Source organism: Plecotus auritus, assembly GCF_963455305.1.
Source record: "Plecotus auritus genome assembly, chromosome: 2".
NCBI classification, from domain to species: Eukaryota; Metazoa; Chordata; class Mammalia; order Chiroptera; family Vespertilionidae; genus Plecotus; species Plecotus auritus.
This window is the reverse complement of record NC_137771.1, coordinates 171,563,287-171,581,463: the sequence shown is the minus strand read 5'-3', so window position 1 is coordinate 171,581,463 and position 18,177 is coordinate 171,563,287. Positions and strand designations below refer to the sequence as shown.

General features: G+C 42.4%; 1 protein-coding gene across 1 annotated transcript in view; it reads right to left on the bottom strand.

The window, feature by feature from the left end:
• UMPS (uridine monophosphate synthetase) overlaps nt 1-17,692 on the bottom strand; it is a 28,762-nt gene extending 11,070 nt beyond the window's left edge. The window contains exons 1-2 of the mRNA XM_080657369.1: nt 17,491-17,692; nt 486-639 (exon numbers count right to left, since the gene is read on the bottom strand). Coding sequence (XP_080513495.1) covers nt 486-639; nt 17,491-17,646 — 310 coding nt within the window. The 5' untranslated portion in view covers nt 17,647-17,692. The remainder of the gene's footprint in view (nt 1-485; nt 640-17,490) is intronic.
• Nucleotides 17,693-18,177: the final 485 nt, after the last annotated feature.

Sequence of the window (18,177 nt, the reverse complement as noted above, 5' to 3'; positions counted from 1 at the left end):
ACATCATCACAAGATGGCCGCCCCATGTCGTCACAAGATGGCCACCACAAGATGGCCGCCCCCATGTCATCACAAGATCAGGTGAGGGCAGTTGGGGGTGACCAGGCCGGCAGGGGAGGGCAGCTGGGAGTGACCGGGCCGGCAGGGGAGGGCAGCTGGGGGCGACCAAGCCGGCAGGGGATGGCAGTTGGGGGCGATTCGTGCACTGGGCCCCTAGTTTAAATATAAATATACTGGGAAAGTACTCTTACTAGTAGAACACACTGCTGACAAGAGAAGGGCTGGTAAAAATGTTGGGTCTCACAGATATAGTGCAAAAAAACCACTGTTTTTCACTGCCATTCACCTCTAGACTCTAAAGGAAAGGAACGTGATATACAGCAACAGTTGCCGTAACAACTTAAAGGACCTACGAAGAACATTCAAGGTGCCTGGCAAAACAGCAGTGCCCAGAAGAAGAAAAAATTCTAGCAGTATGAGGTTACCGTAATCCTTTGTTTCTTTTCTTCTAATGAGCATTGGAATTTGGTTAGTTGAACAGATAACTGTAGCCAATGGTAAAGCTGTGTAAGGGACTCCACAGACAGTGTCAAAATTGATCCCCGCATTTTGGGCAGTTTGGAATAAAAGTTCTGCGACCTGTAAAAAAAAACAGAACACATGAACTATTATTGTTCTATTTTAAACAGTGTATAAATAAGGTAGCATAACCTTAAAGACAGTAGGAAATAGTCTCAAACCTGATTAGAAAACTACAAATGCCTTTTTGTTAAATCACCCTCTGCATAAACCCATTTACAAATATAAAAACACAACAAGTCTACTCGTCTAAACTCAGGGTCTGCTCTGAGGACAATATAGGATGTGTAAGGGAAGGCTATGATGTTGACCCCAAGGACTAAAGATGGTCCCCAGGGTTCTCAGTTTCCTTTGGTAATCCATTATGCTTTCAGTATTTAAACCTTTCTATTACCTACTAGTTATATTTTCTTCCTGAAAGAAGTCTTCAGTTACGAAGTTTCACAACAAAAATTAAGAAAAAAATCCCATTTAAACAAGGAACAAATTAAACCAACGAGATCAAAGACCTGAATACTGAAAACTATAAGATAATGATGAAAGCAATTGAAGACACAAATAAATGGAAAGACATTCTGTGCTCACGGATTGGAAGAACTAATATTGTTAGAATGTCCACACTACGAAAACCACCTACATATTCAATTCAACCCCTATCAAAATTCCAATGGCAAGGGGCAAAGTCAATGTGGCAGAGCAGGGCCCCTGGCCTGGTAGCTCAGTTGGTTAGAGCACTGTCCTGATACACCAAGGATGCAGGTTCAATCTCCAGTCAGGGCACAAACAAGAAGAACCAATAAATGCATAAATATCATGAACAACAAATTGATGTCTATCTGTCTGTCTCTCCTCCCCATTTATCTATCTAAAAATCAATGTAAAAAAAAAAAAAAAAGATGGCAGAGTAGGTAAATCCTGAACTCACCATCTCCCATGAACATATGAAAATTACAGCTAAATTATAGAACAACCATCACTGAGCATCACCTAAAGCAGTGGTTGCCAACCTTTTGGACCTCACGGACCACCAGTTGGCGACCGCTGACCTAAAGACTAGCTGAACAGAATTCCAAAAACGAAGGATATAAAGAAATCACATCAAGACAAGTAGGAAGGGTGGAGACGCAGACTGGGGAGGTCCCACATCCACAATGTAGGGATTACTAAAAAGGGAGAATAGTTAGGCTATGGAGGTCCCCTTTGGAGTGAGGGGTCCAAGCCTTACCCCTGGTTCCCCTGCCCAGGGTACCTAAGCCAGGAAGAAGAGTACCCATAACAGCTGACTTTGAGAACCAAGAGGGATTATGCCCCAGAGAGACAAAGGCTTATGGGAGACTGAGATGCTGCTCCTAAAGGGCTTGAGTACAAAACAGAGGCAGCAGCTTGAGAAGCACCAGGATCATAAGGGGGAGGAATTCAGTTGACTAACTTTAGGATATGTGCTGGAGGAGCAGGAATTGGGAGAACCCTCTCAGGGGACGGAAGTGCTGGCAAGCCCTATTGTTCCTTTGTTCAGCTCTCCTCACCCCCAGCTGGCCTGGATGGGCAGATACAAAATATGCCACTCTTCATTATCCTGGCTAACACAAACCACCCTGCCCTGGCATCTTCCTGGGACACTACCCCACCCCACTCAACCTACTTGCCTAGCTGGAGCCTCTTCCAAAGCAGCCTCCCTGGGCTTGCCCTCCAGGCTCTCCCAAAGGTCCACAAATCCCACAAGTAGCAAGCAGCCTCAGCCTGCATTGTAGATCCTCCCAAGTGGTCCCAAACCTGGCACAAGTGATGGCTAGGCTTGGCTTGCAACATGGATCCCATCAATCAGTTACAAGCCTGGAAATGTGGCAGTCAGCTTTAGCTAGCATCTTAGCCTCTCCCAATGCCTCCAAGCCCAGCACAAAAAAAACACCACCACCACCTGCTGAAATGTTCAAGCACCAAGCCCCTCCCAAGCAGCTTCATAACCGACACACCCGATAGGTTGTCTTGCCTGGCACCACAGCATTGCTAAAGCGACTTCTGCTCCCTGGTGCCAGCCCCTGCACAACAGCTTGTCCACTGTAGTCAAAGCAGGCCCTTACAGCCAGTTAGCGCAAGGGTCAATCCTGCCCACAGACATGCTAGCAACAATCGAGGTTCAACTGCAACAGGAAGGCTCACACAACCTACAGGGAGAACACCCCTGGAGCACCTGGCTCAGGTGACGAGGGAGAACTGGGCTCTGGCCCCACAGAACACCTTCTATATAAAGCCGCTCTTTCAAGACCAGGAGATGTAGTGGGATCTACCCAATACATACACAAACAAACAGAGAGTCAACCAAACTGAAGAGACAAAGAAACATGTCATCAAAAAGAACTAAAGGAAATGGAGACAAGCAATCTAACAGATAAATAGTTCAAAATATTGGTAATAAAGACGCTCAATGAACTCAGGATAATAGATGAACTCAGGGAGGCTTCAACAAACAGATCTTCTAGAATATAAAAAAGAACCAATCAGAAATGAAGAATAGAGTAACTGAAATGAGCCCTGACAGGTTGTTCAGTGGTTAGAGGCTCAGACTGAAGGGTCATGGGTTCTAGTCTAGTCAAGAGCATGGACCTTGGTTGCAGGCTCAATCTCTGGCCCTGGACAGGGTACATGCAGGAGGCAACCAATTGATCTCACATCGATGTTCCTCTCTCTGTGTCCTTCCTCCTCCCTTCTACTCTCTCTAGAAATTAATGAGAAAAGAAAAAAAATCCCCGGGCGAGGACTAACTAAAAAAATGAAGTGAAAAATTCACTAGAGGAACTCAACAGCAGAGTGAATGAAGTAGAAGATCGAATCAGTGCTCTGGGACACAAGGTAGCAAAAAAACAGTTGAAACAGCAAAAAGAAAAAACTATTTTTAAAAATGAGGATAGTTTAAAGGACCTCTGGGACAACATTGCCTGGCCAGCGTGGCTCAGTAGTTGAGCGTTGACCTATGAACCAGGAGGTCATGGTTCGATTCCCAGTCAGGGCACATTCCCAGGTCGCAGACTCAATCACCAGTGTGGGGCGTTCAGGAGGCAGCCAATCAAGATTCTCTCTCGTCAGTGATGTTTCTATCTCTCTCCCTTCCTCTCTGAAATCAATAAAAATATATTAAAAATAAAAAAAGAGTATCAACATTTGCATCACTGGGATCCCAGAAGATAAATGAGAGAAAAAAGGACATAAACATATTGGAAGAAATAATGATTGAAAACATCCCTAACCTGGCACAGGAAATAGACATATTAGTCCAGGTAGTGCAGAGTCCCAAACAAGATGAACTTGAAGAGGCCCACATCAAGACACATCGTAATTAAAATGCCAAAAGTTAAAGACAAAGAATCTCAAAGTACCAAGAGAAAAGCAGATAGTTACACACATAGGAGTTCCCATCTATCTATATATATAAGAAGCCAGCGACTGTAATGGCCATAACAACCGGTTGCTATGATGCCCACTGTGGCCAGCGAACCAGCCAATCAGGGGGTGGGGCCACCAGTCAACCTTGTGGCCCCTCCCCACTGCCGGCCTGCCCCTGATCAGACTCTCCCACCCAGATCAAGAGCTGGCCGCCAGCCAAATGTCCCCTCTCTTCCCCCCGGCTAGCCTCACCTCATCAGCCCGGCCCACCATGATAGGACCGCAGCCCCTCCCCCCGGCTGGCCCTCCATTAATCGTACCCCCCACCCCAATTGGGGGCACAGCCAGCCCACCAACCTCCTACAATCCCTCCCCCTGCCCAGCCCCACCCCAGATTGGCCCTCCCACCCCATCAGGGGCAGGGCCAACCGGCAACCACCCATGGCCCTCCCCCAGTCCTCTGGCACCCAATCAGAACCCCCCACCCCATTCAGGGGTGGGGCTGGCCAACTCACTGCCCACAACCCCTCCCCATGTCTGGCCCTGCCCCCAATTGGCCCCCCAACCCCAATTGGGGACAGGGCCTGCCAGCCAATCGCCCGCGGCCCCTTCCCCAAGCTGGCTCAGACCTGATCGGGCCCCGATTGGAGCCAGGTGAACTGGACCCCACCTGTGCATGAATTCATGCACTGAGCCTCCAGTAAGACTGTAAGCTGATTTCTCAACAGAAACATTGAAGGTCAAAATGGATTGGCTTGAAATATTCAAAGTGATGAAAAGCAAAGACATACAAACAAGATTCCTCTACCCAGCAAGGCAATCATCTATAATCAAAGAAGAGATACAGATGTGGCTAACCGGTTTGGCTCAGTGGATAGAGCGTTAGCCTGCGGACTCCAGTGTCCCCGGTTAGATTCCGGTCAAGGGCATGTACCTTGGCTGCAGGCACATACTGTGTGCAGGAGGCAGCTGATCGATGTTTCTCTCTCATCAATGTTTCTAACTCTCCCTCTCCCTTCCTCTCTGTAAAAAATCAATAAAATATATTTTTTAAAAAGAAAGATTTGTCCACACAAGAAGAAGCTAAAGGAGTTCATCAGCAACAAACCAATATTACCAGAAATGTTGAAGGAACTTCTTTAAAGAGAAAAGATAAAAAAATGAGAATTAGAAAATATGAGAATAATTTTTTTTTAATTTAATAAATCTTTATTGTTCAGATTACAATTGTTCCTCTTTTTCCCCCATAGCTCCCCTACACCCAGTTCCCACCCCTCCCTCTGCCCTTACCCCCTCACTGTCCTCATCCATAGGTGTATTTTTGTCCAGTCTCTTCCCGCACTCCCCACACCCCTTTCCCCCCGAGAATTGTCAGTCCACTCCCTTTCTATGCCCCTGATTCTATTATATTCACCAGTTTATTCTGTTCATCAGATTTTTTTATTCACTTGATTTTTAGATTCACTTGTTGATAGATATGTTATTTGTTGTTCATAATTTTTATCTTTACCTTTTTCTTCTTCCTCTTCTTAAATACCTTTCAGCATTTCATATAATACTGGTTTGGTGGTGATGAACTCCTTTAGCTTTTTCTTATCTGTGAAGCTCTTTATCTGACCTTCCATTCTGAATGACAGCTTTGCTGGGTAATCTTGGTTGTAGGTTCTTGCTATTCATCACTTTGAATATTTCTTGCCACTCCCTTCTGGTCTGCATAGTTTCTGTTGAAAAATCAGCTGACAATCGTATGGGTGCTCCCTTGTAGGTAACTAACTGTTTTTCTCTTGCTGCTTTTAATATTTTGTTTTTTGCTCTTGGCATTTTAATTATGATGTGTCTTGGTGTGGTCCTCTTTGGATTCCTTTTGTTTGGGGTTCTCTGCACTTCCTGGACTTGTAAGTCTATTTCTTTCACCAGGTGGGGGAAATTTTCGGTCATTATTTCTTCAAATAGGTTTTCAGTATCTTGCTCTCTCTCTTCTTCTGGCACCCCCATAATTCTGATGTTGGTACGCTTGAAGTTGTCCCAGAGCCCTCTTACATTATCTTCAGCTTTTTGGATTTTTTTTTTTTTTGCTTTTTGCTTTTTCGGTTGAGTGTTTTTTGCTTCTTTGTATTTCAAATCTTTGACTTGATTCTTGCGATCCTCTAGTCTGCTTTTAGATCTCTGTATAATATTTTTTATTTCAGTCAGTGTATGCTTAATTTCTAGTTGGTCCTTTTTCATATCCTCGAGGCTCTCGCTAAATTTATCGGCTTTTTAAAGAAAATTCTTGAAAAACCTTATAACCGTGGTTTTGAACTCTATATCCAGTCGTTTGCTTTCCTCCATTTCTTTCATTTGTGATCTGTTTCTTTGTCTCCGCATTTTGGCTGCTTCCCTGAGTTGATAGAGTGGCTTTGTGTGCTAGGTGTCCTATAGGGTCCAGTGGCTCAGCCTCCCCAGTTACCCGAGGTGGACACTTTTGGTGCACCCTTTTGTGGGCTGTGTGCACAGTCTTGTTGTAGTTAAGCCTTGATTGTTGTTGGTATCACTGGGAGGAATTGACCTCCAGGCCAATTGGCTGTGAGGATCAGCTGTGTCTACGCTGGGAGAACTTCTGTGCTGGAGACACCCTTATGAGACAAGACTTGCAAGAGCCTCTGTGCTCAGCTTGGATGGGGCGGAGTCTCAGGGCGGAGCAGACAGCATTGGTTTCCCATCAGCCCTGCCCTAATAGGCCCCTGTATCTCAGTGTCCTGTGGTAATCGCTGCAAGCACCTCTGAGAGAAAGCTGCCCTCGAGTTTCGCCCGCTGCCAGACAGTCCAGTTTCTCCCCGAATGAGTCTGGGTCCCCAGAGTCTCGCCCGGAACTGGAGTTCAGAGCAGTCGGGAGCTTTTGTCTCCTTCCCGCTTGAGAAAGCCAGCCACGTACTCAGTTGCCCGCCCTCTCCGCGTGCGTGCCTCGGTACCTCTGCCTTCCGCAGTTCCTCTGAGTCTCAGTGTGCTTTTCTCTTTCCTGACAGTCCAGTTTCACCCCGTATGTGTCTGGGTCCCCAGAGTCTCACCCGGAAATGGAGTTCAGCGCAGTCGGGAGCTTTTGTCTCCCTCCCTCTTGAGAAAGCTAGCCGCTCACTCAGTTGCCAGTCCTCTCCACGCGCGTCTTAGTACCTCTGCCTCCTGTAGCTCCTCTGAGTCTCAGTGTGCTTTTCTCTTTCCTTCCAGTTGTAGAATTTCCACTCAGCCAGCCTTCCTGTGGTTCTGGATGATGTCCGCTTTGTCTTTTAGTTGTAGTTTTGAAACTGTTGTGCGAGGCAGCAGTTTAGGTGTTTACCTATGTCGTCATCTTTGTTTCCTCCATAAGAACAATTCTTACTAACAAAGACAAACACAGTGTTTATAGCAGAACCAACTATAAAGCTAGTTAGAAAGTTAAAAGGCAAATGTAGGAAGATCATGTGTGATTACACAATAAATTAAGGAATACACACAAACACACAGAAGTAAAAAATAATGACAAAAACATAAATGTTTGTGGGAATGTAGAAATTATAGTGGTTTTAGAATGTGTTTGAACTTAGGTGACTAAACTTACAATAGGCTGTTATAAACATAGCTTAGTATAATGAAGCACATGGTAACCATAAACCAAAAGTCTACAAGAAATATACAAGAAATAAAGAGAAAGGAATAAAAACACACACAACACAACATAAAATCATCAACATAGAAAAGAGCAAAAGAACAAGAAAGGAACAGAGAGGAACTACAAAAACAATTAGCAGCCCTAGCCGATTTGGCTCAGTGGGTAGAGTGTCAGCCTGTGAACTGAAGGGTCCCAGGTTTGATTCCGGTCAAGGGCATATACCTTGGTTGCAGCCTCCTGGCCCTAATTGGGGACATGCGGGAGGGAACCAATCGATGTGTCTCTCTCACATCGGTGTTTCTCTCTGTCTCTCCCTCTCCCTTACACTTTCTCTAAAAATCAATGGGAAAAATATCCCCGGGTGAAGATAAAAAATTTTAAATCAGTAAACAATTAATAAAATGGCAATGATTACGTACCTGTAAATAATTATTTTAAATGTAAATAGACTAAATGCTCCAATCAAAGACATATATTGTTAAAGGGATTAAACACACACACACACACACACACACACACACACACACACACACACACACACAAAACAATACCAGCCCTAGCTGGTTTGGCTCCATGGATAGAGCATCAGCCTGCGGACTGAAGGGTCCCGGGTTTGATTCTGGCCAAAGGTACATGCCTGGGTTGCAGGTTTGATCCCCAGTTGGGGGAGTACAGGAGGCAGCCTATCAGTGATTCTCTCTCATCACTGATGCTTCTCTCTCTCCCTCTCCCTTCTTCTCTGAAATCAATAAAAATATATATTTTTTTAAAAAACCATACAAATGCTACCTATCAGAGACCCATTTCAGATCGAAAGTCAACCCAGCTGAAAGTAAAAGTATGGAAAAAGATATTCCATGCAAATAGAAACAAACAAGCAAAAAAGCTTGGGGAGGAATACTCATATCAGACAAAACAGACTTTTTGAAACAAAGGCTGGAACAAGAGACAAAGAACAGCATTTCAAAATGATAAATGGATCAATCCAGCAAAAGGATATAACCTTTATAAACATCTCTGCACCCAATATAGGAAGCAAATATAGGAAGAAAAGGAGTATCAATAGTAATATAGTCATAGTAGAGGCCTCTTTAACACCCCATTGACATCAATGGATAGATCTTCCAGTCAAAAAATCAACAAGGAAACAGTGATCTTATATGGCACATTAGACCATATGGACTTAATATTTTTAGGACATTTCCCCCAAAAGCAACAGAACATGCACTCAAGTGCACATGCAACATTTTCCAGGATAAACCAGGTTAGGCCACAAAACAAGTCTCATATCTTCTCATATCACAATGGTATAAAACTAGAATTCAATTACAAAAAGAAAACTGAAAAACACACAAATACGTGGTGGCTAAACATAATGCTACTAAACAGTGACTGGGTTAACAATGAGATCAAGGAAGAAATAAAAAGATACCATGAGACAAATGAAAACACAATGACCCCAAATCTGAGTGACAAAGCCAAAGCAGTTATAAAAGGGAATTTTGTAGCAGGCCTACCTCAAGAAACAAACAAAAAAACTCAAATAATCTAATCTTACACCTAACAAAACTAAAAAAAACCCCAAAAAACAAAAAACAAAGCGCAAAGTGAGTAGAAGGAAGGAAACAATAAAGATGAGAAGGAATAAACAAGATACAGACTGAAAACACAACTGAAAAGATCCATGAAAAAAACTGATAACCCTTTAGCCAGACTTATCAAGAAACAGAGAGGGCCCAAATAAGTAAAATCTGAAGTGAAAGAGAAGTGACAACTGACGTCACAGAAATACAAAGGATTTAAAATAAGGAAATACTACGAACAATCATATGCCAACACATTGGACAACCTGGAAGAAATGGTTAAGTTCCTAGAAACATACAATTTTCCAAGGCTGAATCAGGAAGAAAAAGAAACTTAGAAGATACTTCCTCCCACTAATGAAGTTAAAGCAGTAATAAAAAATACTCCCAATAAACAAAAGCCTTGGACCAGATGTCTTCACAGGTAAATTTTTACCAAACTTTCAAAAAATTAATACCTACTCTTCTCAAACTATTAAAAATAATTTAAGAGGAGGGATGGCTCCTAAACTCATTTTACGTGACCAGCATTACTCCATACCAAAATCAGACAAAGACACTACAAAAAAAGAAAATTATTGGCCAATATCCCTGATGAACTTAGATGAAAAAATCCTCAACAAAATAATAGCAAACTGCATTCAGCAATACAATATAAAAGCCATATACCATGATCAAGTAAGATTTATAACCATGATACAAGGTTAGTTTAACATCCACATAGCAATTAACATGATACACCACATAAAAAAAAATGAGGGATAGAAATCATATGAACATGCCCTGGCCGATGTAGTTCAGTGGTTGGAGTACGTACCTGGATTGCAGGTTAGATCCCTGGCCCTGGTCGGGGCGCATGCAGGAGGCAACCAATTGATATTTCTCTCTCCGCCCCTCTCCACCTCCAAAAATCAATTGAAAAAATATCCTAAAGTTAGGATTTACAAAAATAAAAAATCGAGGAGAAACCAAGATGGCGGCATAGGTAAACACCTAAACTGCTGCCTTGCACAACAATTTCAAAACTACAACTAAAAGACAGAACGGACACCATCCAGAACCACAGGAAAGCTGGCTGAGTGAAAATTCTACAACTAGAAGGAAAGAGAAAAGCTCACAGAGAATTGGAGGTACGGCAAAGGGTCTTTGTGCGCGCAGAGAGGAAGGGCGGCTGAGAGCCTGGCTGACTTTCTCTGGCGGAAGGGGGAAGGAAGCCCCCGACCGCACTGAACCCCAGTTCTGACTGCACTGAACCCCAGTTCCGGGCGAGCCTCTGGGGACCCACGCTCTTATGGGGGGGGAGTCTGGAATCTCGGGCGGAGACTCGGGAGCCGGGGAAGGCAGAGGTCTGAAGGCGCGCGCGCACCAGTGCGCACAAAGGCTGCGGAGGTTGCCACAGGCTTTCCCTAGTGGAAGGGAGTCAGAGGCTCCTGCCTGCACTGAGCCCCAGTTCTGACTGCAGTGAACCCCAGTTCCAGGCGAGCCCCTGGGGACCCACGCTCTTGTGGGGGGAGTCTGGACTCTCGGGCGGAGACTCGGGAGCCGGGGAAGGCGGAGGACTGAAAGCGCACGCGCGCCAGTGCGCACAAAGGCTGCGGAGGTTGCCACAGGCTTTCCCTAGTGAAAGGGAGTCAGAGGCTCCTGACTGCACTGAGCCCCAGTTCTGACCGCAGTGAACCCCAGTTCCAGGCGAGCCCCTGGGGACCCACGCTCTTGTGGGGGGAGTCTGGACTCTCGGGCAGAGACTCGGGAGCCGGGAAGGCAGAGGTCTGAAGGCACGCACGTGCGCGCAAGGGCAAGGCTGACAGGAAGCCAAGACTGAGACTCCACCCCATCCAAGCTGAGCACAGAGGCTATTGCAATTTGGCAAGTCTAATCCTATAAGGCTGTCTCCAGCACCAAACTTCTCCCAGCATAGACACAGCTGATCCTTACAGCCAACTGGCCTGGAGGTCAATTCTTCCCAGTGATACCAACAACAATCAAGACTTAATTACAACAAGGCTGTACACACAGTCCACAAAGGGGTGCACCAAGAGTGTTTACCTCAGGTTAACTGGGGAGGCAGACCCACTGGGCCATATTGGAAACCTAGCACACAAATCTACCTTACCAACTCAGGGATGCAGTGAAAATGCGGCGTCAAAGAATCAGATCACAAACGAAAGAAATGGAGGAAAACAAACGACTAGATATAGAATTCAAAACCACGGTTATAAGGCTTTTTAAGAATATCCTAGAAAAGGCCTATAAATATAACGAGACCCTCGAAGATATGAAAAAGGACCAACTAGAAATTAAACATACATTGACTGAAATAAAAAATATTATACAGAGACCCAAAAACAGACAAGAGGAACACAAAAATCAAGTCAAAGAATTGAAATACAAAGAAGCAAAAAACACTCAACCGAAAAAGCAAAAAAAAAAAAAATCCAAAAAGTTGAAGATAATGTAAGAAGACTCTGGGACAACTTCAAGCATACCAACATCAGAATTATGGGGGTGCCAGAAGAAGAGAGAGAGCAAGATACTGAAAACCTATTTGAAGAAATAATGACCGAAAATTTCCCCCACCTGGTGAAAGAAATAGACTTACAAGTCCAGGAAGCCCACAGAACCCCAAACAAAAGGAATCCAAAGAGGACCACACCAAGACAAATCATAATTAAAATGCCAAGAGCAAAAGACAAAGAGAGAATATTAAAAGCAGCAAGAGAAAAACAGTTAGTTTCCTACAAGGGAGCACCCATACGACTGTCAGCTGACTTCTCAACAGAAACTATGCAGGCCAGACGGGAGTGGCAAGAAATTTTCAATGTGATGAATAGCAAGAACCTACAACCAAGATTACTCTACCCAGCAAAGCTATCATTCAGAATTGAAGGGCAGATAAAGAGTTTCACAGACAAGAAAAAGCTAAAGGAGTTCATCACCACCAAACCAGTATTATATGAAATGCTGAAAGGTATTCTTAAAGAAGAGGAAGAAGAAAAAAGTAAAGATAAAAATTATGAACAACAAATACATATCTATCAACAAGTGAACCTAAAAATCAAGTGAATTAAAAACCTGAGGGACAGAATAATCTGGTGAATATAATAGAATCAGGGGCATAGAAAGGGAGTGGACTGATAATTCTCAGGGGGAAAGGGGTATGGGGGGTTCATGAAGAGACTGGACAAAAATCATACACCTATGGATGAGGACAGTGGGGGGGGGAGGTAAGGGCAGAAGGTGGGGTGGGAAATGGGTGGAGGGGAGCTATGGGGGGAAAAAGGAGAAATAATTGTAATAATCTGAGTAAAGATTTATTTAAAAACTGAAAAAAAATGAAGACTAACAAAAAAAAATAAAAAAATAAAAAATCATACCATCATATCGGATTTTGTCAAATGCAGAAAAGCATTTGAAAAAATCCAACTTTAATTTATGATAAAAACTCTCAGCAAAGTGGATATAGGGAAACATAACTCCACATAATAAAGGCCATACAAGACAAAACCACAGCTAACATTATATTCAAAGGTGAAAAACTGCTAAGCTTTATCTCCCAAACTGGGAACAAGACAAGGATGTCTACTCTCACCACTTTTACTTGACATAGTACGGAAGTCCTAACCTTAGCAATTAAAGAGAAAAAGAAATAAAAGACTTCCAAATTGAAAACAAAGAAATAAAACTTACTGTTTGCAGATAACATGATACTATATAGCGAGAACAATAAAGATTATACCAAAAAACAACTACAACTAATAAATGAATTCAATAAAGTTGCAGGATACAAAATTAATCTTCAAAAATTTGTTACATTTTTATATATTAACAATGAACTATCAGAAAAAGAAATTAGGAAAATAATCCCGCCCTGGCTGGGTAGCTCAGTTGAGTTGGAGCATCGACCAGATGCACCAAGGTTGCAGGTTCATCTCCAGTCAGGGCACATACAAGAAGCAACCGATGAATGCATAAAAAAATCTCTCTCCCTCTCCCTTCCCCCTATCTCTGGAAACAATAAAACATTTTTAAATTAAAAAAAAAGTCTCATTTACAGTGGCAACAAAAGGAACAAAATACCTAGGAATAAATTTAGTGGAGGTAAAAAGACCTATACTTTGAAAACTGTATGACACTGATGGAAGAAAACGAAGACACAAATAAATGGATGTGTTTGTGGATTGGAAAAATTAACACCATTAAAATGTTCATATTTCCCAAAGCAATCTATATATTTGATGCAATCCCTATAAAAATAGCAATGGCATTTTTCACAGAACTAGAACAAATAACCCTAAAATTTATACAGAACCACAAGACCCCAAAGAGCCAAAGCAATAGAGAAAGAACAAAGTTGGAAGTATCACGCTACCTGATATCAAATTATACAAGGATACTGTAATCAAAATGGTATGGTACTGGCATGAAAACAGACAGATAGATTAATGTAACAGAACAGAGAACTCAGAAATATGGTCAATTAATTTACAACAAAGGGGGTAAGAATATACAATGGGATAAGGATAGCTCTTCAATAAATACCGCTGGGAAAACCGAACAGATAGATGCAAAAAATGAAACTGGATCACTTTCTTACACCAACAAACTCTTACAAGAATAAACTCAAAATGGATTAAATACTTGAATGTAAGAACTGAAACCATAAAACTCCTAAAAGAAAAATAGGCAATAAACTCTTTGACATCACTCTTAGTAATATTTTTTTTTGATATGTCTCAATGGACAAGGGAAACAAAAAAAATATATATAAACAAGTGTGACTATATCAAACTGAAAAGTTTTGCACAGTGAATGAAACCATCAACAAAACGAAAAGAAAATCTACTGAATGAGAGAAAATATTCGCCAATGATATATCCACTAAGAGGTTAATATTCAAAATATACTGTATAAGAAACTTATATAACTTAACACTGAAAAAACTGATTAAAATATGGACAGAGGTCCCAAATAGACATTTCTCCAAAAAGGACATACAAATGGCCAACAGACATATGAAAAGATTCTCAACATCACTAATCATCAGGGAAGTGCAAATTAAAACCACAATGAGATATCACCTCACACCTGTCAGAATGGCTATCTTCCATCAATAAATCAAACAAACAACTGTTAGCAAGGATGTGGAGAAAAGGGAACCCTTGTGCATCATTGTTGGGAATGTAGATCAGTGCAGCCACTATGGAAAACAGTATGGAGGTTCCTCAAAAATAATTAAAAATAGAACTCCCATTTGACCCAGCAATTCCACTTCTGGGTGTTTATCTGAAGAAAGCAAAAACACTAATTAAAAATAATATACACACTCTATGTTCATTACAGGATTATTTACAATAGCCATGATATGGAAGCAACCTAAACATCCATCAAAAGACATAAGTCAGACAGAAAAAGACAAATACTATATAATCTTACTTATAAGTGGAGTCTAAAACAAAGAAACAACAAAAAAAGAAAGGCCAAATTTATAGGTATAGTGAAGAGATTGGTGGTTTCCAGAGGTGGGAGTTGGGGACGGGTGTGATGAATGAAATGGGTGAAGGTGCCCAAAAGGTACAATCTTGCAGTTATAAAATAAATGTCACGGGATGTATGTGCAGCATGGTGACTATAGTTACTAATACTGTATTGCATATTTGAAAGTTGCTAAAAGGGTAGACAGTAAAAGTTGTCACCAGAAAAAATATTTAAGTATGTATGGTGATGGATATTAACTAGCCTTATTGCCGTGATCACTTTGCAATATTTACAATTATTAAATCACTCGAGGCCCAGTGCACAAAATTTGTGCACGGTGTGTGTGTGTGTCCCTCAGCCCAGCCTGTACCCTCTCCAATCTGGGACCCAATGGGATCAGGCCTAAACGGGCAGTCGGACATCCCTCTCACAATCCAGGACTGCTGGTTCCCAACCACTTTTCTGCCTGGCTGCCTGATTGCCCCTAACCGCTTCTGCCTGCTAGCCTGATCACCCTCTAACCACTCCCCTGCCAGCCTGATCGATGCCTAACTACTCCCCTGCCCGCCCGATTACCCCTAACTGTCCTCCCCTGCTGGCCCGATTACCCCTAACTGCCCTCCCCTGCCAGCCTGGTCACCCCTAACTGCCCTCCCTGCTGGCCTGATCACCCACAACTGCCCTCCCCTGCAGGCCATCTTGTAGCGGCTATCTTGTGTCCACATGGAGGCAGCCATCTTGTGTGTTAGAGTGGTGGTGAATTTGCATATTACTCTTTTATTAGATAGGATTGTTGTACACCTGAAATTAATGTTATATGTCAATTATACCTCAAAAAAACCAATGGAAGAATATACAAAAATGTAAAAGAATGAGAAAAGTTTCATAATACAGAACCTATTATTTTATAATACCCTTTCCACATAAATCATCACATATTAATGCTAGAATGCATACTCCTACTGAACACCACCTTATTTAAAAAAAAGAGAAGCAAACAAGCACTCAGAGTTGCTTACTGATCATGTCTTCAAAATTTTTGCTCAGATGAAAAAAATCTATGACTATTTTTACGTTGCAAAAGATGTAATTTCTAAAGTACCGAAAACATTAACGTATTATATAGAACTGCTACATCACTCTTTTAAGTGAATATAATGGGATCCAAATGCTATAGTGATTTGACACTCAACATCTCCATTAAAAAAAAATGCTAGGCTATGATAGCTGGAAAAGCCTACGGAACTTACATTTTCATTCCATTATTTCCAAAAAAATTTATTCTAATGCAATATATATTTATGTCTGAAAAACTTTTATTGATCATTTCCATACTAGTTCTTTACAACAAAGATATACAAATTGAAATTTAAAATTGTAAATTAAAACCATTTCCTGTGACTGTACGTCTCTAAGTGTTAAAAATTCTTCTGTATTGAGTTATCATGTACAATTGTTATGAGCATAAGATTAATAAAAACGTAATTTTCAAATTTTGATAGCATAAAAACTGATTATTTCAGAAATGCATTTTTTAGTGAGATGAACAGTACTTTTCCTCCTTGCACTAGTTTATGTATCTACTGTAGTTCAATAGTACTACTAGGAAGTTAGAGTTAGTGTAAATTCTACAGCTTTTTTTGGATAGAAATATTGAGAAACCCTTCATATAAAGTAGACATGAAAGAAGTTCTATTATACCGAGGTCTCTCAATGTTTTGAACTCCTTCCAAATTAACTACCAAAAGTCACACCCACACCAAGACCTAGTATCAAAAAATAGTTTTTAGTCACCTGTCAACTGACTACTTGTTAAAAAAAAATACATCAATTTTTCATTAGAAGAACCCCTAGTCACTCACTTTTTCAGCAGCACTGCTGAAATGCACCACAGCAAGATTCTGTGTAGTTTGAGTTTCCAAGCCATTTTAACTAGTGCTCCAATCCTTTTCATAATAAGCATACAAAGGGTGAACATAAACATCCTTAAGTGACAGGTGAAACGTATGTGTCTTCTAGACAGAACTTCTATGATGATGGAAATATTCTTTATCTGCACTGTCCAATATGATAGTCACTAGCAACATCTGACTATTTAAATTTAAAAATTCATATTGCTCAATTCACATGTGGCTAGTAGCAACTGTACTGAACAGCACATTTAGACCCTTCTGCTCAGAATGTGGTCTGCAGCTTTGGCTGGCAGCTTATTAGAAGGGCATAACCTCAGCAGGCCCTGCCTCACTCAGATCTACTCAAACATATTACACAGTTTAACAAAATCTCCAGGTGATTCATATATACTCAAAGTTTGAGAAGCACTGTGCTAGTAATCTCTAATTTGTAGAAAGTTTTCCCTTATATTGACCAAAAAACAAAAACAAGAAACCCTCCATGAAATGCCCACGCTCAGGCGTTAATTCCTGCGCCTGGTCACACAGTGCAAAATGGAACCTCGTTCCAAGCAACAGCCCTTCCAAGTATTTGAACAGCTACTAACTTCCTCCCACACCCACCTTTTACTCTCTCCCCCACATCTAACTTTCTCGAGGTTAGATACACAGAAATCCTTCAACCCCATCTATGCAAGACAGGGCCCCAAACTGGAGTCCCAACTCTTGCAAACCACGTGTCAAAGTCGGTGGGTAAAAGAGCAGGCTGCTCTCTGGGTCCCCAAAAAACGAACAGTTCCTGGCCTCCGGGTTTCTCAAACTGACTCCCCGGGCCGACAGTAGGGTCGACCCTCCTGCTTAGCTCCCATTGGCAACCCAACTCCAGTCGCCTTCCTCCATCTCCTGATCCCCTTTTCCGCCACCCGCCCAGTTCTTCCCTTTTCCGGGCTGACACCTGACTCAGAAGACGTGGTCGAGACACGATGCCCCGCAGGTCTACGTAGACGGGGGAAGAGAGCCCGCTCTTCAGCACGAAATTCCCAAACTTGAAAGCCTGCACGTCGTACAGACCCTTTACCAACGACCCCAAAACTGCATCTGCGGCCGCCATGGTGCAGGAATCCACATTCGCGCCAAACGCTGTAGTGCGCCGGAACTGCGGCGCTCTGGTGACGTCACCTCATGAGCCCCGCCCTTTCTGCCTTTTTCCGGCGGCCGGCTGGCTCACTGCGCGCTCTACTGGGGCCTAGGTAACGAGGGTCAGGTGGCGGTAGTGCACCTTGCTGAGATTTATGTTTATGTTGGCTGCCTCTGCATGGGACCGATAGAATTTAAAGCCCGGAGACTATATAAACCCTGCCCACTTTTTAAAGCTCAGTCTTCTTAATTAGCTCCACTACTTAGCCAACCATGTCTTTATTTGCTTGTTACTAGCCACGCCCCCCACCTGGTTTCACCAACTGAAGTGCAAGTTCTCGAAGACGGGGACTTTTTCTCAATTTTTCTATTAACTTCGCAGCATCCGTTACGTGACAATGTCAGTAATTTGCACACGGGACTATACAGCTCTCAGCAGGTTCATTACCTTCTCTGTGGGCTCTGTGTGTCCTGCAGGAGTATGTTTATTCCCCTTAGAGTAGCT